Consider the following 20,922-nt stretch of genomic DNA (forward strand, 5'->3'; position numbering starts at 1 on the left):
GAGGAAGGAGACGAGGTTGGTGGTGGAAATTTGTACTCTGGTGTTGGAAAAGAACTGGGAAAAAAAGAAAATGTGGGGGCAAAAATGTCCTGGATGGAGGGAGAAGGAGAATGGAGTGAAGGAAAAAAGGTTTGGGGAGGGAAGCGAGGTCAAGTGTGAGAAAAATGCGAATACAAATAGTATCTGACGATGATGTGAAGAGAACCTGAGAACCCATCAGCTTGCCTTTCGGCACATCCTAACCTACCCCCTAGTCAAGAATGGGTCTGTGCGGAGCAAATGTTTGCCAGTATGTTCCTGCGTTTCCAGATCCATCAACCCTGGCGATGCCGAGATACAAACTGCTTGCTAGGTTTGGCTGCCTATTGTCCTTCTGCTCTTTGCTGTGCGGCCCATCGCCATCCGTGTTTGTCTGTCTACCTCCACTTGCCCGGGCCGTCGAGATCGCTTTTGTCTCGTCAAGCAGGCGAGTTTATATTCCAACACCGAACTCACACGTTACCGCCCCGCGTATCATCGGCCCTGCTATGCACCCACCCGTCTCCTTGTGGGCCACCAGAAGCTTTGCGCAATGGGCTTTCTAGAGTTGGTGCTTGTGCAAATATATAACATCTTGCCCCCATCCCACCCCAGGACGTCGCTCGGCCTCCACTGTTCCTCCATCCACACCTCCAGATATAACCCGGTATTACGCCAAGGAAGGTGCTCTAAACCATTTCGGCCAAAAGTTAGATACCATTCATGTGCTGTTTTATATAGCATACGTGGTGCAGTGTTGTTACCCGAATTTGTCTGCCTGGGGGAACTGCCAACTAGGGCCTTATCTGGGGCTTAATGCTACTACCCCCGCATAAGCCTTCTCGGAGAAGATTGTCTTCATGTCTGCAGGCCTTACCTTCTTGTCGACACGCAGCTCCGACATACCATTCTTGTCCGATTCCCGAGTGCGTCCGCATTAATCCAGATGTCAAGATTTGCTCCCTTCCATCCAGTCCCTGGCATCATAGCCTTGAGTCCCTCGACCTCTGTCGGCATCTTTAAAAGTGCCTCTCCATACGCAGGCCCGTTGGGGCCGCGGCTTGCTTGCTGGAGTCGGGCTGTTCAGGGGGCCTTTTCACAACCGTGGCGTCAGCCCGCCTTCTACCGACGCAAGTCTAGTAGTTTCGTAATCCCAGACAGCCAGGCAATTAGCACCAAAAAAAAGTCCACCAGGCCGCCAACATAGCCACCGATTTCGAGACCACGACAAATATCCGACAGGCCGTGCTATTTTAGGGACAGTGAGGGGCACAGTTGGGTGGTTGCGGTATCTGAGATCTGAAGACTGCTCGGGATGCATTCGGTTCCTTGTTTGGACTTGAGTGGAATTCGGTCTGCTGGTCTTCACTGCCTTGGTCTTGGAGTCAATCATCTTCGCTCGGTAATTCACGCTTGCCTCCTAAAGTTTGTCCAGCTGCGCATACATATACCCAGCCTTTTGCTGGAATGCGTCCTTTGTGATCCTCCCATGGTTGTCTACAATATCGAGACGAGTGCCCCTTTCTATCAGGATGCGCGGAGCCTCCACGCATGTTCCTACGTGATGCGAATACCACGCCATGAAAGCCTCCCAACCCTCCTCGATTACTTGAGCAATGATGTGGAGAGCTGACCTGTTACACTGGCACTCTGCAAGGGCACTGGGCTATTCTCGAGCGCACTTTAACGTTGCCTCCTAGCCAAGGTTTGTCACGATGCTCTGATTATACTCTCAGCGACTCTATGCAGTGACGGATGTCACAGTGCCTTACTCCTCTACCAAGAAAATCCGGAGCTTCAGCGGACTGACTGCTTCTGACTACTCTTTCGAGGCTTCTAAAGTGATTCTCAGATAGCATGGCGCCGCGCTTCATAAGTTTCTTGGCAAGCTTGGCATAACCAACCTCCAGAGCATCGAGGACCTAATTCAGTGTTAGAAATATGCCCCATTTCTAGAAGATGAGAGATCTGTATGCACACCAACCGATCTTCACTGTCAGCCAATCGCTCATTGGCACCTAGACCATGGTCAAACAGTATATTCAACGTTCAGATCGTTGCTCCAGCCTCATTATGGGGAGCAAGGGCGGCGTGAACCGATCGCCGGCCTGGCCGACGGAGGCCTCCAGGTCGGCACCAAGCGCGATCAGGAGCGTGGCAGCGTCGAGGTGGCCACCAGACGCGGCCGCGTGCAACGGCGTCACATGGCGGTCCCAACCGCCGTGCTCGTGGAGCATGCTGGCATCGATTTGCTCACGGGACTGCGTCAGGGTCACCAAGGCCACCTTGAGTCGGTTGAAGTCGCCTGTGGAAGCCGCGTCGAACATGGCACCCAGATGCTCATCGTTGCGGTCCGCCCTTGGCCGGTGGCGTTCGCGTCGGAGGATCTCTAGAAGCCAAGGCGACGTCCATCTCCAGTGGACAGGTTCACCTTCCTCGAGGTCGTTGTGAGGCGGCTGGCTCATTTTTCCAACGGGACCATGGAGGAGAGAAGAGAGGCGCGAGGCTGAGCCGCACAGCGACTACGATTACAGATGGATACCTAGTGAGAAATGGGGTTGCTGAAGGTCCAGGGTCGAGGTTGGTTGGTGGCTGCCCGACATTTGAGTGCTTGGAGTCGGTTCTTTGTTGGGGCAATAGTTGTTGATCACTGCCTGCTTAGTGGGCCAGACCCACTGCAGATCGAAGAAACTGGAAGGGACAAAACCGTAGTACATACTCATGTATTCCAAATTACGGCTTTCCCCTACAAAATAGAACGCAAATTAACCCGCTCATAAGCCGCCGCCATCCTGAGAGTACAAACTGGGAGTATCCAGCCGCGCCCTCCCAAGCACCGGACTCTCCACCGCCTGCTGCCTCCTCCACGCCTCCCCGCGCCTGCTCCAGGGCCGCTCCGCGTCCTCCACCCGCGGCACGTACATCTGGGCCCCGGTCTCCAACTCCGCCAGCGGCGCCAGGGACCGCTGCCCGCCGCCGCCCCCGGCCCACCTGCCGGCAGGCGGCGGGGGGCGGCCAACCCACTCGCCACCCTGCTGCTGCCGCTGCTGCTGCTTCCAGCCACCTGCGGCCGCGAGCTGGGGCGTCACGGGCGAGATGACGTCCTCGAACGGATCCACGCTCTCCCCCGCGGGGAGCGGCGAGTAAGAGCCTCCGCCGTCGGCCGCGCCGCGCGCGCGCAGCGCCCTGGGCGCCCTGGCCACGGCCGACAAGGGGCTGGTGGTGGTGGTGGTGGTGGGCGTGCCCACCACGACGCCGCCCGTGCGGAGGGGCGCCATGGCGGCGCCGGCGCCGGAGAGGATGGGCATCCTCGTCAGGGGCGGGTCCTGAGACGACGGCGGCAGCGGCGACGTGGTGGAGGCGACCGGCGAGCAGCAGGAGCAGTCCGAGGCGATGTCGGTCGCCGTGTAGGCCGTCGAGGTCGTCGTCTGGGCCGAGCCGGCCTTGGAGCTGCGGACGGCGGCGTCAAGGCGGTGGCTGCTTCTTGCTTCTTGGTAGTGCCGTCGTCGTCGTCGCTGCTCCTGCAGCCGCCGCCGCCGCCGCCAGCAGCAGAGGAAGACGAGGAGTGCGACCAGGAGCAGCAGGAGCGCTGCCGCGGCGCCGATCCCGATGCCCACCTTTTCCGCGGTGCTCAGGCCCGTGTCCGCCGCTTGCGTTGGCATTGCGGTGCTCCTAGCGGTGGGCAGGTGCGAGGCGCCGGCAGTCGGGCTCGGTGCGGGATCCGTCTTTTTGAGTGGTCTCCAGTCAGTGGCAACTCTTTTTTTTCGTGGAGCATCCCAGAAATACGGAAAAGCACCACAAGACCTACAAAGAGTGTTGTTGATAAGTTTGCTGTCTTCTTAAAGTCCAACGCTCGGGAATATTCTAAACCGCCCCCCGCGTCCTTGATCCGAAATAGGTACTGCCCTGCAGGCACGCTGTTCGGCAGCGTCCAGATGACAGAAGTGCGAGAGTCGTTGACTGCAGGTTCCCACAGTTAGACCAGATATTGCGTGTCTCCAACCGTGGGAGTGCACGATGAAGAATTTGTTGCTATGCCACGTCGATGGCAGGTGTAGATCTTACCTGCTACGTTTTGCACCACAACGGTGCGATCTTCGACGGCTGACACAAGGTCTACCGTCACCGGGCCTTCGTTCCCAGTCCAGCTTAACTCAAAGGGGACTCCGGGGACGATGTGGTAGCGGGTGTTGGTGAAGGCCGGTCCTGCGCAACAAAAAGGCAGCAGTAGGCAGAGCAGACCTAGGATCGGGACGCTCGGTGAGCAGGCGTGCAGGAGATTCCGCGAGATTCGCATTGTAGCTATCAGGAGCACATAAATAGAAGAAGTAGACAAACGAGGCAATGTCTCCTCGGCCAGCTGCAGGACTCAGCAATGTCTGACCAACGACATGGCAGATGGACATGCAACTATGCGTTTGTGAGAGACGAGCTCGGCTTGGAAACAGGTCGCGTCTCCCCAAGAGGATCAACCCGAATGCTAATCATGCCGCTCGCAGGAAGCCGAGCCACATTTTATCTCCCTTTTGGTTTCGAGCAAAGAGGAGATAAGCGCGCCTGGATGGTTCACGCCCTAACTACAGGCTGCGAGCGGCTCCTGACGGATTTCGGCAAAATCCCACCTGGGGGTCCAACACGAGGGCGGCAAAGAGGCGCCCCCGGTTGGGGGCCGGTTGCCCTCGTCTGGCCCGAATTGTCACCTGCGGGGCGGGCCGACCTACACCAACGTCCTCGCGCGCCAAGACGCTACATAGCCCACTTACAACAGGACTGGGGGGGACATTGAACACCTCAATCAGCCTAGCACAGCCCTGCCCAGCGGTTCGAGCCGAGGCTGGATGCAACCAACAGGGCCGATTGGGGGCTTGAAGGTGTCGCCATCACCCCCACGGCTCAGGCGCCTAATCAATCTGCTGCCGCCTTTGCCGTGGTGCAACCGCAAGCGACCATGTTTTTTCCCCCTTTGCGGCGAGCGCGCGAAATGGGCAGGCACAGGTGTGTGGCAGGATTGGGGCGGAGCTGGCTAACACGCAACCTCGGAGCAAAACACGACAGTTCGGGCGTACCTGGGATCAGGAACTCCGAATTTTGTACGACATTCGGTCCCGCAACAATGGAATCTCAACGCCCAGTGTACCGACAGGAGTTCTGAGCACACCAGATTAGGAAACGGCTGAGCCGTTGGTGTTGGACAAACCTCGCCTTGTGGTGTTGGCTGATTGGGCTTGTATGCTAAAACAGGGAGACTAGACCGGAACCGAGTAGGATTCTTAGTCTAGACCTCTAACATGGGCCCACCTCGCGGGTGGCCAATCGCTGCTAGAGAGGCCTGGGAACTCGGTTCATTGCTCCGGGACTGGCTGCCTTTGCAGTCGGCCGAGGGTGGAAGAGACAGCGAGAGAGGAGAGGGTAGTGAGGAGATGAGGAGGCATACGAAGAGATGCAATAGTGGGTGGGGCAGTGCCCGCAGATGCATGGTGGCGATGGCGGTGGTGGTGGTGGTCAGTTCAGATTTCAGTCATGCACTACCTAGACCTGCATCTAGCTGTACCTTCCGTTTTGGTCAGGCAGACAGGCACGGCCTGCCTTGGATTCCAGGCCGAATGACGCTGAGTGTTGGCTGCGCTATAAGGCTAACAAGCAAGTCATGGAAACCGGTGTGAAGGCTCGATGTTGACGGTTAACCTTGAGTTTGCTGTCAGAGTGACTGTCATACCAGACACGGGGAGACAGAACAAAACAGACCTATCCTCTGTGAGAGATGTGAGAAACAAGTCGTGGGATTCTGAACGCCAGCAAAAAGATATCAGAAATGAAGCACCGAGGTCATCTTGCTGTTCAACCACATCGTAAAAATTGATGTTATAACGGGATGAAATCTTAAATACCACCAGCATAGGTAGATAGGTAGATACCTAGGTAGGTAGGTAGGTAGGTAGATATCTAAGTGCATGCCCATATAAGCACTACATGAGCACCAGCAGGTGGTAGGATGGCTTAACGTAACAAAGCCTTTCTATCTCGCTAAAAACGGTCTTTTACCCGTATTACAACTGTATAATCGGAACCCTGCCGGACAGAGTGGTCCCTGCTGTTCGTATGGTGCATCGCCTAAAGTGTAGGATGGGACGAGTTTTCTCTGAGTCAAAATCTCGGGCTCCGGCAACCTCCAACCAGCACTGTCAGAGCGGCGTGGATAACTACAGAGCATAGCCGTGCTAACTTAATTTGACTCCTTGAAGTATGAGAGATCATCGGAGAAAATCCCTTGGATGTTGGTTTTACCGTCGACCGTTACGGTGAGTTTTGGGGGAATAAAAGCGTTGCAGAATGCTAAGATCAAGCCCCACCCCAGGGTTGGAAACATGGGTATGCAAAGAAGACGGCTGCGAATCTTCTCTGGGCCGCATCTGCGATTGGATTTCCAGCCTCGGGCCCCTGACCATGGCTCGCGTCAGTGCTGCCAGCCCATGGCGTCGGAACCTGTTCCCCTATTCTTGCAGTTTCCTCGTTTAGCATCCATCCAAGTCTAATGAAAACATTGCTGTTTCATCGTATCCGAGTAGATCGTCTCCGTATGGACACCAGGCGCACCCCTCTGGAGGCTAATCACTGTCCAATGGAGGTTGTCGTCTCATCCCACCTTTCCCGATCGATCCTCAAGCCCAATGTTGGAAACAAATGGGCCGGGTGACACGCCAATGGTCGACGTCAGTCCCTCGGACGGAGGGAGGCGTCAGCCGTCGTTCCAGGAAACGACTCATAGACCTCTGGCCGGCTGCGAAACCTGTCGAGCCTATCGCGGGCGCGCGGCCATACAGACACCTCCATGTCCGTGCTCTTACAGCGTAAGCACAGACAGGAGATAGTTGATCCAGCAGCACTTTCCTGGTTTGCGAAGGGACTTTTGGCGATCTGCCTCTTTCGGGCGGGGTTTGGCTGGTCGGGTTGCTTTGTTCAGACGGACCTGGAATGCACGAGAATAGGAGCACATTCGAGCGCCCATTCGCATCTCACGAATCCCATCGGCCTCAAGGCCGTGTCTCCGTGTCGGCAGTCCACGAGGGCTTCACGCAGTGAAGGAACGAATCGTAAACGTCCGGGCAACGTCGTCCCATTGCTGAATCTACTCTTGCATATGTGCTTCTGTGCTCTCGCGGCCGTGGTGTGGATTAATACAAACCGTGTCGAGTGCCCATGAAGAAAAGCAATCGTCGAACTCTGCACCACGCACGAGCAGAGCAGAGCAGAATCATCTCCAAGAATCTCACTCACGAGGCTTGCCCTACAGACACAGGCTTACTCATCACCATACATCTCTCAAGCTTACATTGATCCTCCACTTCGCTTCTTTCAGCCACCCCAGCCAAAATGCAGTTCAAGACCATCGCCATCAACGCCCTTCTGGTCGGCGCTAGCCTCGCCCAGGTAGCGGTCTTGCAGACAGCCATCAAGCAGGTCCAAGACGCTCTGGGCAAGCTTGACATCACCATTACAGTGAGTACTAGCATCAAGCAGGAAAGAAGGGTGGCAAAGGCTGCGCCCATAAAGGTAGTACCGAAGCACAACTAACAAGTGCGCAGGGTTTGAGCGACGCCAACAGCGCCGCGAACCTGCTGCAGTCGTCGGCGGACACGAAGCAGGTGATGGACAAGGCGACCAAGGAAATCACGGGGGCGCAGGCGCTGTCGCTGCAGGACGCACTGAGCCTACAGTCGGTGCAGCAGCCGCTCATCGACGCCGTGACCAAGGTGACGGACGACATCGCGGGCAAGACGCAGGTGTTGGACCAGATCGGGGCCACGCAGCAGGCGATCCAGACGCTCAAGGAGCAGAAGAAGACGGCGGGCGCGCTCGGCGACGCCGTCGTGTCCAAGATCCCCGCCATCGGCCAGGGCATCGCCCAGCAGAGCATCGGCCAGATGACCACCCTCATCGACGGCGCCATCACCAAGCTGGGCGGGAACCCCAACCAGAAGCTGACACGCGCCGCCCGCGTCCCCGTGCCCATCGCCGCTTGAAGGAACGGGATGGACAGGGGCTGCTGATGGCGCTGCGTGCGGAGGAGGCTGTGCGCCGGGACGACATCCTGGGCACATTCGCTCCCTTATTTCCCCTCTGTTTGGGCTTGGTGTCGCTTTTCATTCTCTTGATTCTTTCTTGCGGTTCTTAGGGAGGATCATCATCGGCTTTTATGGAATAGCACACGTAGCTGGTGGTTGGTGGAAGTTTGGAAGTTTGGAAGTTTGTATTCATTCTGGTCTTGCGCGCAAACGTGCTGGCCTGTAAATAGTATTTTGGTTCGTAATCCATGATTAATTTTCAGGTCGATGTCTGACCTACGTATACCTCGATGCGATATACTGGTAACACAGAGGTGGGGTTTGCAGATGCGCTCGGAGAACAAGAATATACAGTCTGTAGTCTGTGGACGGCGGTCAGACACATGCCACGCCTGCAGGGTGACGACTTGGGCTGTGTGTACGTGATGACGCAGAGGGTCGTGGGCGTTTACGTAGTAAAACCAATGAGCGTGCTTGGAGATGAAAAGTGCGGTGGAAGCGGATCCCCAATGCTGAGGCGCCACCAAAGACTAGGAGCGAAGAGAGCGACGATTGGATTCACGAAGGAGAGAGAGAAAAAAGGAATGAGCTGGATGAACAGGATTGGACCGCAAATTGACAGAAAGCAAATAGGCTTCACACAGCCTGCGATGGAGATGATTGGGAGCTGGACAGATCCTCCCAGGATAATGGTTTTGATGTGTCGTGGAGAGAAATTCTGGGGAGTGACCGTGGATGTGAAAAAAACAAGTTTTCTCCCTCAAGCGGTATTTTCAACAAATCTCGAAGCCTCCTTCCCGGCCTGCTCAAAATACTCACCAACCTTAGCCGGGAGAAGGAATGACAAAGTATAGGCTTTTCAGCGGAGCGAAAGGGAAGGTGTTCGGCGCGGAGGTGGTGATTTAAAGTTTTGAATAACGTGATGGAATGCGTGGATGTGCAAAAGAAAAAGAGGAAGGAGCTGGCGTGTGGTATTCCCGTGGGGAAAGAAAGTTTTAGCTTGTCGTCGGCTGGAGGTCAATCAAATGTCGGCTAATTGGATTAGCGTGTTAGGTCTGGCACCGGCGCCCGGTGGCTTGGAGGGTAACTTGAGTCGGCGTAATGTGGCAGGTATGTAGCTTCCAAGGGCGATTTGGAACTTCCAAAATTCTGGCGAATTTTGGAAGGTTGATGACGGTCGGAAGGAGGGTTTCGGAAATACCCTAAAGGGCTATAAGCGGCAATGTGGAAGCTGTGGCGGGGCAAAATTTGGCGTGTCCGAAATTAAGTCCAAAACCAAACAGATCCGACTCAAAAAAGAGTTTTTGCAATCCAACGAAGGATGGGATAAGTTGGCTTGGGATGGGGCTTAATGGATCGGCGAGGTGAGGTTATCGCGAGATCCAGCGATGCGACTGGTGGAGTGGTTTAGGGGAGGTCTTGACGCAACCGTGAAAACACCAAGGATGGCTCGCGATGGTGCTTTTCTCGGCTTTAATTGATCGTTCTATGCAGGCAAGGTAGGAGGCTGACACTCCATGTGACCTGCCTGGATCGCCATAAAACCAATGAGCGTGCTTGGAGATGAAAAGTGCGGTGTTTTGTTCTAGGCTAAGGCCCGGAGGGCCGAGCGCTACGAAGAGTGCATAAGGTGGGCTGCAGGCCCGTGCGTAGGCTGATGACTCATCCCACCCGACTGTAGTCAGTTCGGCAGCATGAGAGAGCACGATAAGGACCACGCAGCTTTGATAGCTCAAATTTTGTTTGAGAGAGGTACCACGCATATCTCTAAATGTAAAAGAACGAGAACACAGTAGGAGAATCAACGGAGCAGAAAAAACACTGACCCAAGCCGCCCTCGAAGCACTCTCGAAATGCCCGGAGTTCTCATCATCAGCGGCATCCGCGGCCTGGGTGAGTCTTTGGTCAAGCAGTATGTCCAAGCAGGGGAGACGGTCTATGCCATCGCGCGCTCCGGCTAGACGCCCAAGGGGTTCCCTGAGGCGATCCACTGGTTTGTCAACGTCGACCTCATCAACGGCCATGTAGGGGACGATATCGTGCAGCAGCTTCCAGGCACGGCGAGGCCGCTGGGAATAGTGGCGAGTTGACTTCCATCCCGCACCCTGACGTGGGACACGCACCCTTACGCACCCTCACGCCTACCGCACACAGATCATCTCGGCGGGCTGCTTCACGACCCAGGACCTGGACGGGGAAGGCCTCGACTAAGACGAGGAGGTGCGCATGTACAAGATTAGCGCCTTGGCTCCCATCTTCGTGGTGCAGCACCTCGCGTAGGCCGGCGGCGGCAGCAGCAGCTTCCTGGGCCGCGGGTCCAAGCTCGTGCTGGTGTCGTCCGAGGCCGGGAGCGTCGCGCTGCGGCACGAGGGCGAGGGGGCGGCAACCACGCGCACTATACCAGCAAGACCGCCCCAACATGGTCGGCCGCCTGCTCAGCCTAGACCTAAGGGCTAGGGAGGTGGTGGTGCCCATCGTGCACCCGGGCTTCATGCACACCGAGATGGCGAAGGTGGTTGGTTTCGACAAGTTCTGGGATGACGGCGGCGGTGCGTTGATGCTGCTGGCTGAGCTCTGTTTGGCCCCCACCTCTACGTCCCAACTAGGCAATGAAGCTAACGTCGACATCTACACGGCCGTGCCGCTGGACGAGGCGGCAGCAAGCCTGATACAGTGGGCCTCCCAGCCGGACATGGCCAGGTCGGGCAAGTACTGGGCGCCGAGGGGTCCGCGGGGCATGGCACGGCCCCTGCCGCTCTGGGCGACGGCCTGCCCACCCCGCTGTGTCTGCCCTGGTGAGATATCAACACATTTCGGGGTACCTCATTTTCTTGGGGTTTTTAGCTAGCATCTTGACGGTTAGGAGGGAGGCCTAGCTAGCGCCACAACCCAGCCACAGCTAATGCCAAGTGCCTCGATTGCCAGACTTGTCCGTGATTGGAGACGTCGAGGGCAAGGTCGCGGACAGTTTTCGAAAACCGGTGGTCCCTTAGCCCGCCACCGACTTTCTCCGGCAGCTGGCAGGCCCCCTGGCGGCCAAACCCTTTTGGGCGCAAGCGGGGGAAGCAGGGGATGGATGGCACGGACGCCGCCGGAGCATTAGAGCTGGGGTAGCTCTCTGCACACGAAAACGCGCCAGGTCGGGCAGCCTGGGACATGTTTAATAATAGTAGGAGCCAACACTCCACAGTTGGGCGGCCGCTCTGTCCAGGGGCCAATCTCCCAACATGGACACCCCAAGGTCGTGATTATTATATTATTAGGGGTCTTGGTGCTGGCGGGGCATGATGTTACGGCATTCGAATTGCTTGATTGTGCTGCACATTCCTATTTCGGATGCTCAAAGGCTAGGAGGACGATGGGACGCGCTAGATCCCCAAAGCCCGCGATCCGCAAGCAGAGATATTATCGGAGTAGATCGCCGTCGTCCCTTGGCGCTAGACGGCCATGGCACTAGCTCTCAAGGCATCTCGCTTCTTCGCGTCGCGCAGAGACACGAAGGACGAGACGTGCCGGGATGAGTGGGAGTCTTGGCTGCCCCGTCTAGAGTCCCAAATATACCACATCACAGATGGCCTGCAGATAACACGAACCGTTTGGATCTCAAAGGAATAAACGGTATCATCGACCTATCGATCACGGCCGGACCACTGGGGCGGTGGCTGGCACTATCTGAGGGATCGACGGAACACGAGTTCTTGGCAAGTTGCCGCAGGGGCCCGTTGTCAGTTGAACTCGGGCCTCCGTCGACCATTTTCTTGATGTCACCGATTGTTCAGGCCCAATCATGGCGGCATGAATCGGGTTAAGCATGGCTCAGGGGCAGAGAATGGAAAAGCGAAGGAAAGAAGTGGTGATTTGCGGGAGAATCGGAAGGAACATTCCCCTGAAAAACCGTTCCGAAGTCCCATCGATAGTGGCGGCCGCTATAGCGGAACGCCATTTGAATGATGGTATTTTCTGGGTGGCCAGGATTCCCCTGGGACCTGGGTTTTGCCGTAAGCACACAAAAAACCAGAGCCGAGACAGACAGGTGCACAAGAAGTCGCACGTCAGCGAGCGAGGTAGACGGGTTGCGAAGCAGACAAATTGCGACGCAGAGTCGCCGGCACTAGACAAGCAGACAGCCCAGCCGCCCCAGTCCGGCTCTCAACTGGGCAGGTTGTTGGCGACGGAGAAAGTGTCTGCCCCAGGTGTTCTCAGGTGATATCAGCACAGGTAAAATACACAGCAGACACGACCTCCCTTGACAAGGGCTGGCCTTCGTATTCGCAGTCCATATAAGATCTCCGATAACCCGCCAAGCGACCGGGCCAGGGCTGGCGCCGCCCTTGTGCCTGTGCCCTCCTGTGCTTCTGCTCTCTTGTGCCCTCATCGTCCTCCGCCGCCCCCCGACCTGAAGCTGGACTTGTGCCGTGCAGCTTGTGCCGTGCAGTCCGAGTGTGGTGGGTGTGCCAGCCAGCCACCCAGTCGAGTCAAGGGCGTTACTGGACCCAACAGCGGGCGGATTGTCTGCCTGACGGTCTGACCGCTTCCTGCCGCGCTGCCGGGCCGCAGTTCTGCGCTTCACACAAGGCCCAGACGGCACGGACACGCGCGTTGAGCACAGTTGAGCGCAGTGCGAGAAAACGGCCGGGCAGCCTGCACCAGCAAACCCCCGCCTTTGCTTCCTGATCAGCCGTCCCCGCAGGCGGGCCCCCTTTCAGCACCCGCCAAATTTGATATTCGCTTGGCTCTTGCGTGGAGCCGGGAAATGCGGAAACCAAACGCACCAGCACCAGCACCAGCAGCGCCCTAGCCCAGGTCTTTATTACCACCCAGCAAGGGTTGTCGCGACGGAGAAAAAGCAGGGTCAGGCGGACTGGACCCTGAACAGCAACCGCGGCACCCCGGACCAGCTGCCCTGGGTCGCAACGACCAATCCAACCAGAAAAGAAGAAAAAGAGAGTAGATGCACTGAGAAGCGGCAGCGGGAGTCGAGCAAACAATAATAAGGACAGGGGAAAATAGTCCCAGCCGCCGCCGCCAGCCGGGCCAAGGGCCTCCAAATTCGCATTGCTCTCCTGCTCATCTGCAATCTGCACCCCTTTTGGCTCCGCAGCTTGGAAGTGGGGAGTCGCGCATCCGAGAGAGAATCGTCGAGATTGACGCCGCCTCTTCTGGGCTGTCGGTCCCCTTTCGCACGCCGCCAGTGCATCCCCAGACTTTTTTTTTCTTCCTCTTTTTCTTCCCTCCTTTACTTGCATCACTACCTCTCGCGTGCATAATCGCCTATTTCTTCTTTTCTGGCCCCCGCGCCCGCACCCTGTCCGACTCCCAGACCCGGCCTTCTTTGTCCACTCGAACACGTCGCCCCCCGATCTCGCACCGTGGCCCTGAGCCTCGCCGAAAGCACAGGCGACAGCACAGTAACACGTCCGTGTTCCCGTTCGCCGTCGACGACGCCAAAGGAAGATACCGAGCGAAACCAGGGCGACGGATTGTCTTCAACCGTCATTCTTTATTATATTTCACCCCGTGCTCCTTCCCAGATTGCTCCGCTCCAGAAATTGTAGCAGTGCCAGGAACCAGCTCGCGACTACGCAATCACTGTTTGGCATCCCCCAAGGAGCGACTCGCAAGTGAAGAGTAGTAACTTGCGGCTGGCTTTGACACCTAATTGTCTTATTCCCATCCACCTTGGGGCGTCCTTCGCGAACCGTACACCAAGCCCAACCCGACGAGCCTCGCCAACCCATTGCATTCACTTCCCTCCGCCCGCGTGGACCCCGAAGCCTTGCCGACCAAGGCACAGCCGGAGGAACCAAACCAGCCGCCTCTGCCCTACCGGTTAGGTATCGATAGCACAAGCATCTTTCGCGCCGCAGGGTCGCACGACTTTGCCCCTCCATTTCAGGGCGCAGCCGATATTCGTTGATTTTTTTTCTTGTCCGCCGTGGAACAGGCCCGACGTGGCCCCCAGCCCACAGCAGTCAAGGTTGCCCCCGTTTTTATTTCGCCTGGGCTCGCCGCGCGCGGTCGGACAAAGCACGGGCGGGAGAGCCAGTGTTTGTTATGGTATGACGCCGGGGCAAATTCGACAGGAATTTGCGCCATCGAGACATTCCTCTTGAGAGCCTGCGGGTGTACTTGGTTCGGCCTTGTTGTCCACCTGACAGCAGAGACGCAACCGCAAAACGGGGCGCATCACATCGGCGAGACCTGACCTGCTGTTTATTGTCTGTCGCTGCCGCTGGCATTCTGCATAAGATGTCGGATCACCAAGGTGAGTACAGGAGCAGAGGGATGCATTGCGCGGCCGAGATAACGGCACGCCCAATGACGCTGGCTGCCCACAGCGCCAAACCGTCATCCCCGTTCCCTGTTTTGCCGTTATGCAGCCACTGCGGCCGGTGGCTGGACAGTGTGGCAGAGAGTTTGGATGATTCGCTGGGCATCGGAATCATCACTCTGGTCCACTTGGCCGTCGAGCCTGCTGTGTCATGTAGAGGAGATTGCTGTTTCATGTCCCCTATCACGCCCATCATCAGGCCGCCGCGCGCCTCTAGTTGCCCTTTGCTGACCCCCAATCCTCTGCTCCGTTCTGATTTAGGCCACCGATCTGCGGGATCGGGATTGACACTCAATCTTTCATCCAACAACCCATTCCGCAATCGCGCCGTCTCCCCCACCAACCTTCCCCGGAGCCCGGCCTCGCCTTTTGACGACCCGGTGCCTCCTCCCCGTCCCACCTCGCGAAATCCCTTTCTCGATCCTGCAAACAAGCCCGCCCAGTCGCAGTCCCAGGGTGTGTTGATTTCGACCGACGACATGGATTCCAAAACCGACCAGCGGTCTCCCACGGCCGAAGAAATATTTGTATGTTTGACCTAGATTGTCAATATTTCCTCGTCATGCCCACATCCCTCACTCGCACAATTGGCGTCGATACAATCCTTCATTTCAATCACTGACCAGCGACGTTTGCTCGCTCCCTCCAACAGGACGCTCTGACGCTCGACGACGGTGCCAAAAAAGGCACGCCGCCACCTCCATCATCGCGACCGCCCAGGCCGCCCGGTGCTCGCGGAGAGAACGTGCCTCCGCCAGGACGACGTGGTCCTCCGCCGCCCAACCACCGTCCCACCCGCTCACAGGAGGAGGCCATGAGGGCACGGAGGATGCATGGCGCTGGCCACAGCGGCTCCTCGAATTCTCCTGGGAGACGCGGCGAGCGTCGCCCGCGCCGCAACTCGGAGTCGTCCGTCATCAGCGCTGATAAGGAAAAGACGTTGACGGACGAGGAGAAGAAAGCTCGTGACCAGCGACGCAGGGAGCGTGAGCGCCGTCACCGCTCGAGGGACTCGAAGGACAAGACGAAGCCCCCCAGCCGGAAGCTCGATATCATCGACCAACTGGATGCCACCAGCATCTATGGCACTGGCCGTAGGTTTCAGCCCGCAACAATATTCGCGCATGCCTCCGCGACTAACATCCGCTTGCAGTGTTCCACCATGATGGTCCATTCGATGCCCTCAACCCCCACCGCAACAAGAAGGGCAGCAGTCGTGCTCCCATGCAGGCGTTTCCTAAGGACTCGCTGAACAACGTTCTCGGAGGATCTGGACCCGTAAATGCCCGCCCCGACCATGCCACCTTCATGGGCAACTCCAACGAAGAGGCATTCAAGGAATACGCTTCTCCGCTCGATAAGCAGGGCTCGTCCAGCCGCGTGATGCCTGTGTTCGATCCCACCAGCCGGGGCTCTATTCTACACGGCGATGAGTCGCTGGGCTTGGGAACCTCGACCTTTCTCGAGGGCACCCCTGCGGCGCGGGCTGTCATCCAGCGCCGCGAGGCCGAGATGGCAGCCAACCAGGAGGAGAACGGGCTGCAGCGGAAGAAGTCGCTGGCCCAGCGGATCCGCGGCATCAACCGCGATAAGCGTCGTGACTTTGAGCCCAGTGGTCGCATGACGAACCCGGATGGAGCCCGCCGTTCGCCGACAACCTATGGTGCGCAAACCTCTTCCAGCGTACAGAACTCGAGGGGCGAGCGAAACCCCTTCTTCAACGAATACGGCGATAGGGGCGGCGAAGACGAGCTCAGCGTCCGGCGGCCCGATGTCAGGACCAAGTCCCCCACCAGCCCCATGCCACCTCTGGAGCGCAAGATCACATCCGATTCCAACGGCGCCCCATCGCCGCTCGACGACCAGGCTCCCAGGCAGGGGGGTGGCCTCCTGGCTCGTGTCAAGTCCCTGAAGGGTGGCCGGCGAGGACGACCCTCTGGAGGCGACCCCTCCCCTACTCTTCCCGGTACCGCTGCGTAGGGACGCTTCGGTACGCCACGGACCCCGATACGGCCCGTCAAACTAGGACCCCCGATCCTTGCTCAGGAGAGTTGTTCTTGACGCGGTCAATGCCTCGTCTTTTATCCCGTCCACCTTTCGCCGCTGCCGTCTGCTTGTTGATCCTCAGCACAAGCGCAACATATCCGATATAGCAATGATTCACCACCGAACCTTCCACATTGCGCCTCGTACGCCCATATAGAGAATCCGCTACACTAGGGCCGACTGAGAGCCTGTCGGTGGCTTACGATTCTGCGCCAGTCGACACCGGATGCACCGGAGTAGAAACTGCTTCCTTCCTACTCGGCCCACGCGCCGATTGCGCGATAACCATCTTACAGGACATGCATATTTCTTGGCGCAGCCGAGACGTCTTTGCGGAGATATCATGATCTACGGACATTCATCATGAAAATGGGGGGGTCACCTGCTGTCTCGCGCTAGGGCACTAATGTTCATGTATAAACTTTTGGGGTCGGTCCAGTTTTGGCATCGGAAGTAGCTTCTTGTTTGCTTCGCTGACATATCGTTTCCGCTCCTCGACTGTCAAGCTGCAGAATCAGCTAGCCTTGTTGCCTGTAGAGCATTCCTCTGCACCCAAGCCCTATTTCCTTTTCTCGTTTAGTTTTCTTTTCAGTCATGTGTTCTTGGCACACTTGGAAGAAGGGATTGCTGGTCCAGCTTCGTCATAAAAAAACCTCATGGGCTATTATCCGCTAGGGCTGGTATCTCCTTAGGTCTACCTCAGTTTTTTGTCTTTATCACCCTTGGGGAGCCTTTTCGTATCTCTCCCCACATTTCCTGTAATGAGAGCGAAGAGTGAGCCATCGCGTTAGGGTTTGTTTCATGTCGAGGTGTTGCTGGCGTGAACGATGTGATTCTGTTGGCCGATTGGGACGAAAGGGCCGTGGAAGAATCGCCAGCCAGCTCCTAATCAAGGTCCCCAATACATCAACCATCATTATGACATGTGTCCGGCTTGGTCCTCCTCTTCCAAACAGTCTTCAAACGTCCGATTCTGGCCGGGTGGTGAAGCTGCCTGGCCCGGCGTCACGTGAGGCTGCCAACGACGTCGTCGCCAGTGCTCCACTTCCACACTCAGCACACCAACTGTTCGCAGCACCACCCAGCAGGCACCACCACACCTGCTCGACGGCCACATGCCCCATCGCATGTAAAGATGGATCCAGACGCGGGGTTGGCGTTGCCGCAGGCCAAGCCGCATCCCGCCCCCGAGCCGCCGGTTGACGGGCTCACACTCCACCGCCGCGAGGCCGCGCGGCGCGACTCGCTCCTGAGCAGGGGCAACCTCGCCACCGGGTGCGGCGAGATCGACGACGAGGTCCTGGCCGGCGGCGGCTTCGAGCGCGGCTGCGTGGCGGGCGTCAGCGCCGAGCAGGAGGAGTTTGGACTGCTGGTGAGGGAAACAACGGTCCCGTTCATTGAACGGAGCGTCCCCATCTCCTTTGTTTCTCTCGTTTTCGCTTGATCGGGGGTCGTCGTCGTGGGAATAGAGTTGTTGACTTTTTTTTTTGATGATGGGGCCTGCTTGCTTGCTTGCTCGTGGCTCCCGTTACAATGATGTGCTGTAGATTGGTCTGCAGACTGTTGCTCGCCTACTGGTCGCTGCTCAGCTGGATGGTGCCACCGCCGCCACCACTACAACCACACCGGCGGCCCCCTTGCCCCGGGCCATGATAATCACCACACTCGACATGGCGGCGCTGCTGCCCACGCTCTCCGCAGTGCTCGAGGTCCAGGCGGACATGCTGCTGCTGCGGCTGCGGCTCGCGGGCGGGGAGGAGGACCCGGCGCGGGTGCGGGCCGTCGCGCGGTCGTGTCTGGAGCAGATCTCCATCTCGCGCGTCTTCGACCTTGAGGGGCTGTGGGAGGTGCTGCAGGAGGATCTGGTCCCCGAGGCGGCCGTTCCTGTGGACGCGGGCGCGTCGCCGTCGCCCGTAGCGCCAGGAGCAGCAGGCTCAGGCGCTGGCGACACCCCTGCCGATGCGACAACTACATTGCAGGAGAATCCGCGACTGGAGCCGGGTAGCATCGCTACCGAGGGTCAACAAAGCTCTCCGGCATCAGAAGCAGCGGTGGATGGGGCTGTCGAACGCTCGTCTCCGCCGCTTAAACTCCCGACTGCCAAAGCCACTACAAAAAGGACGGAGATTATGGACAGCGAGGATGAAATGAGCTCGTTGTCTTCGAGCTCCTCGGGACTCTCGTCTCCCCCAGCATCACCGCACTCTCCCGCGGGCGCTCCTGTCGCCGATCAGAGTGATGTACACCAACCGCCTGCCGAAACACAGGAACCGTCGTCATCTAGATCATCGTCACTGTCACCGCCGCCTAGCTCAACCATACCCCCAGACGTACGGACAGCATCCCCTCCACCTCCAACACCGCTAACGCTGCCAACGCTGCCAACTCTGCCAACATTACCCCCGACCACAGTCCCAAACGACAAGACGGCGGCACCGAGGCCCATCTCGACGACCCCGGACGTGATACTGGTGACGCACATGTCGGCGCTCATGACGGCGCTGTTCCGGCGGCGCGACAAGCAGTCGGCGCACTCGATGCTCGAGCTCCTAGCCTCGCGCCTGCGGCACGTCTCGCGGTCGCCCGAGCACGGCTGCCCGCTCGTCATGCTGCTCAACGGCACCAACTCCCCCGTCACGATGCCGAGGGAGCAGAGCCGCCAGCAGCAGCACCACCCCCGCCAGCATGAGGACGGCCCGCCGCCGCCGCAACCGCCGCGGTACGAGGGAGACCCCGGTGGGGGCAGGGGCGGCAGTAGTAGTGGCAGCAGTCAACGGCCCCTGGGCCCGACGCTCCGGTCTATTTTTAACCTACCCCACGTCGTCCCAGACCCTGGGCACAACCGCTACGGCCAACACGGCCGCAACGATGATGACGGGCGGGGAGGGGGTGGCGATAACGCGCCGGCGACGCGCCGCAACAAGCCCGTCTACGGCCTCGTCTTCACGCAGCTGCTGGACCTGCACCTCCTAGCGACACTGGTGCCCCGCGGCCCCGAGGACGCCGAGGCGGCGCTGCTGTGGCGCGCCGCGGCGGCGGCGGCGAGGTACTGCTGGGTCGTCGAGGTGCTGCTCGACGAGCCGGGCGCCTGGCGCGGCGGCGGCGCGGGCGGGCCCCGGATCTGTCGGGAGCAGAGGTGGGGGGCCGTCGAGGTCTGGGGCGGCGGGGTGCTGGTGGCGGACGCCTTTTGATGCTGGATCCGCCGTATGTTACTGGTGCCTAGGGCCGCTAGCCGTCTAGCGTGGGGAGGGGTGTTGTCTATCTACCTGTCTACGTACCTAGCTATGTATGGTGAGCTGTAAGTGGGCAAGCGGGTGGGGGGGCTTACTGTGTGCAAGGGATTCCTGGTGATGGTTTGTAGAAACATTTCCCACGTCGTCGAGCTCACCGACCTTTATTTGCTGGCTAGTTACTCGGGTATGCAGGCAAACGGCAAGCCATGAAGATGATGCACCGACGAGAGATGCCCGCCGTGGTTTTGAAGCCGGGATTACGCCCGGAAGTGGTTCGGCTTGTCCTGTTGGCAACCCTAACCCGTGAATGAGGACCGAGCTCGCCTAGGGCCGCCCTGCTGTCATGGCTCTCCCAGCCCACGAGATTTCCACCCCTGGATCTACACCGCTACAGGTTGCCGCATGCACCAAGAAGCATGTGAGGAATACATGCGCGCCGGAATTGTTTGTTTTCGCTTTTTACTTGCTCCTGGGAGGTGAAGCAAACGGGTTTTCTGGTTAGTGGCCCGTTTCCAGATGCCTGTGTTGAGACAGCACAAGTGTCGGTTGTCGATTCATGACGCTAGGGGGAGGGGAGGGAAAATGCCGACGTGTTCTTCGTTTAAGCAGGATGGAACGGGAGGGGATGCGTTGTTGTGCGGGGATTCTTTTTTTTTTCTCTCTCTTTTCGTTTCTTTTTTCCAAGGGATCAGATGTTGGTGGTGCACATCACCTGCCTGTGCTATCCCGAAACGGTCGAGTCTGCAGCTGGGGGCCAACTCATTCCGCCTACTCTAGCCTGCATCTGTATTTTTTTATTTTTTTTGTGGTTTAGGACCCGGTGTGGTAGGGACATGATCCCCTCAGTTCCAGGCAGGGCAAGTCACCCGGCCCCCGCGGGTCATTAAATTCGGCGTGCATGAACGACAGCGAGGCAGGATCACAGACAGTCTGTCAACTGTGTGTTTTCTTCGTCGGCACATATGATATCACAAGTGACTGGCGGGTGACTGTCTTGCCAGTTCACCAGCCGGGCGCCGGCGGCACGTGGCCCCGAGCGACACTTGACAGGGACTGACGAAAAAAAAAAAGAGAAAAAAAAAAAAGACAGTCGGAGCCAGCCAGACTCTTTTTTCGTCCGTCCGGTTCTTGCCCTGTTTCCGTCTGTGTGTTTATTCTAATTGCGGAGGCGCGGCTGCAAGCTGCGCTATTGCGGTAACACGCAGCCCTCGTCGGATTTCTGCATCCACTC

At 58.1% G+C, this 20,922-nt stretch overlaps 6 protein-coding genes across 6 annotated transcripts; 4 read left to right on the top strand and 2 right to left on the bottom strand.

The window, feature by feature from the left end:
* Positions 1 to 1,354: 1,354 nt before the first annotated feature.
* On the bottom strand, positions 1,355 to 2,685 carry GGTG_11696 (hypothetical protein). Its single transcript, XM_009229587.1, has 2 exons — positions 2,003 to 2,685; positions 1,355 to 1,940 (listed from the first exon to the last, which is right to left on the bottom strand). Exon 1 carries the CDS (start codon positions 2,481 to 2,483, stop codon positions 2,061 to 2,063), a length of 423 nt encoding a protein of 140 aa, XP_009227851.1. The 5' UTR covers positions 2,484 to 2,685; the 3' UTR covers positions 1,355 to 1,940; positions 2,003 to 2,060.
* A 44-nt stretch (positions 2,686 to 2,729) lies between these two features.
* On the bottom strand, positions 2,730 to 4,623 carry GGTG_11697 (hypothetical protein). Its single transcript, XM_009229588.1, has 3 exons — positions 4,084 to 4,623; positions 3,827 to 3,978; positions 2,730 to 3,743 (listed from the first exon to the last, which is right to left on the bottom strand). Exons 1-3 carry the CDS (start codon positions 4,313 to 4,315, stop codon positions 2,793 to 2,795), a joined length of 1,335 nt encoding a protein of 444 aa, XP_009227852.1. The 5' UTR covers positions 4,316 to 4,623; the 3' UTR covers positions 2,730 to 2,792.
* Positions 4,624 to 7,382: 2,759 nt separating this feature from the next.
* Positions 7,383 to 8,363, top strand: GGTG_11698 (hypothetical protein). The gene is made up of 2 exons (XM_009229589.1): positions 7,383 to 7,515; positions 7,602 to 8,363. Exons 1-2 carry the CDS (start codon positions 7,390 to 7,392, stop codon positions 8,037 to 8,039), a joined length of 564 nt encoding a protein of 187 aa, XP_009227853.1. The 5' UTR covers positions 7,383 to 7,389; the 3' UTR covers positions 8,040 to 8,363.
* A 1,571-nt stretch (positions 8,364 to 9,934) lies between these two features.
* On the top strand, positions 9,935 to 10,957 carry GGTG_11699 (hypothetical protein; the record flags this gene model as incomplete). Its single annotated transcript, XM_009229590.1, has 3 exons — positions 9,935 to 9,993; positions 10,137 to 10,876; positions 10,926 to 10,957. The coding sequence occupies 3 exons, from the start codon at positions 9,935 to 9,937 to the stop codon at positions 10,955 to 10,957; spliced, it is 831 nt and encodes a 276-aa protein (XP_009227854.1).
* A 1,809-nt stretch (positions 10,958 to 12,766) lies between these two features.
* On the top strand, positions 12,767 to 17,472 carry GGTG_11700 (hypothetical protein). The gene is made up of 4 exons (XM_009229591.1): positions 12,767 to 14,346; positions 14,674 to 14,939; positions 15,065 to 15,506; positions 15,566 to 17,472. Exons 1-4 carry the CDS (start codon positions 14,331 to 14,333, stop codon positions 16,390 to 16,392), a joined length of 1,551 nt encoding a protein of 516 aa, XP_009227855.1. The 5' UTR covers positions 12,767 to 14,330; the 3' UTR covers positions 16,393 to 17,472.
* Positions 17,473 to 17,593: 121 nt separating this feature from the next.
* GGTG_11701 (hypothetical protein) lies at positions 17,594 to 19,649 on the top strand (the record flags this gene model as incomplete). The annotated part of the gene is made up of 2 exons (XM_009229592.1): positions 17,594 to 17,830; positions 18,006 to 19,649. The coding sequence occupies 2 exons, from the start codon at positions 17,594 to 17,596 to the stop codon at positions 19,647 to 19,649; spliced, it is 1,881 nt and encodes a 626-aa protein (XP_009227856.1).
* Between the last annotated feature and the right edge of the window lie 1,273 nt (positions 19,650 to 20,922).

The sequence above is a fragment of the Gaeumannomyces tritici genome (assembly GCF_000145635.1).
Source record: "Gaeumannomyces tritici R3-111a-1 unplaced genomic scaffold supercont2.7, whole genome shotgun sequence".
Classification (NCBI taxonomy): Eukaryota; Fungi; Ascomycota; class Sordariomycetes; order Magnaporthales; family Magnaporthaceae; genus Gaeumannomyces; species Gaeumannomyces tritici.

Bases quoted from the DNA above. Each gene is read 5' to 3' on its own strand.
- GGTG_11698 (XM_009229589.1), top strand. From the start codon at position 7,390: ATGCAGTTCAAGACCATCGCCATCAACGCCCTTCTGGTCGGCGCTAGC. The intron at 7,516-7,601 runs GTGAGTACTAGC...ACAAGTGCGCAG, and splicing joins AGCTTGACATCACCATTACA to GGTTTGAGCGACGCCAACAG.
- GGTG_11696 (XM_009229587.1), bottom strand. From the start codon at position 2,483: ATGAGCCAGCCGCCTCACAACGACCTCGAGGAAGGTGAACCTGTCCAC.
- GGTG_11700 (XM_009229591.1), top strand. The intron at 14,940-15,064 runs GTATGTTTGACC...TCCCTCCAACAG, and splicing joins CCACGGCCGAAGAAATATTT to GACGCTCTGACGCTCGACGA. The intron at 15,507-15,565 runs GTAGGTTTCAGC...ATCCGCTTGCAG, and splicing joins CAGCATCTATGGCACTGGCC to TGTTCCACCATGATGGTCCA.
- GGTG_11697 (XM_009229588.1), bottom strand. From the start codon at position 4,315: ATGCGAATCTCGCGGAATCTCCTGCACGCCTGCTCACCGAGCGTCCCG. The intron at 3,979-4,083 runs GTAAGATCTACA...GGGAACCTGCAG, and splicing joins TGTGGTGCAAAACGTAGCAG to TCAACGACTCTCGCACTTCT. The intron at 3,744-3,826 runs GTAGGTCTTGTG...CCACTCAAAAAG, and splicing joins ACTTATCAACAACACTCTTT to ACGGATCCCGCACCGAGCCC.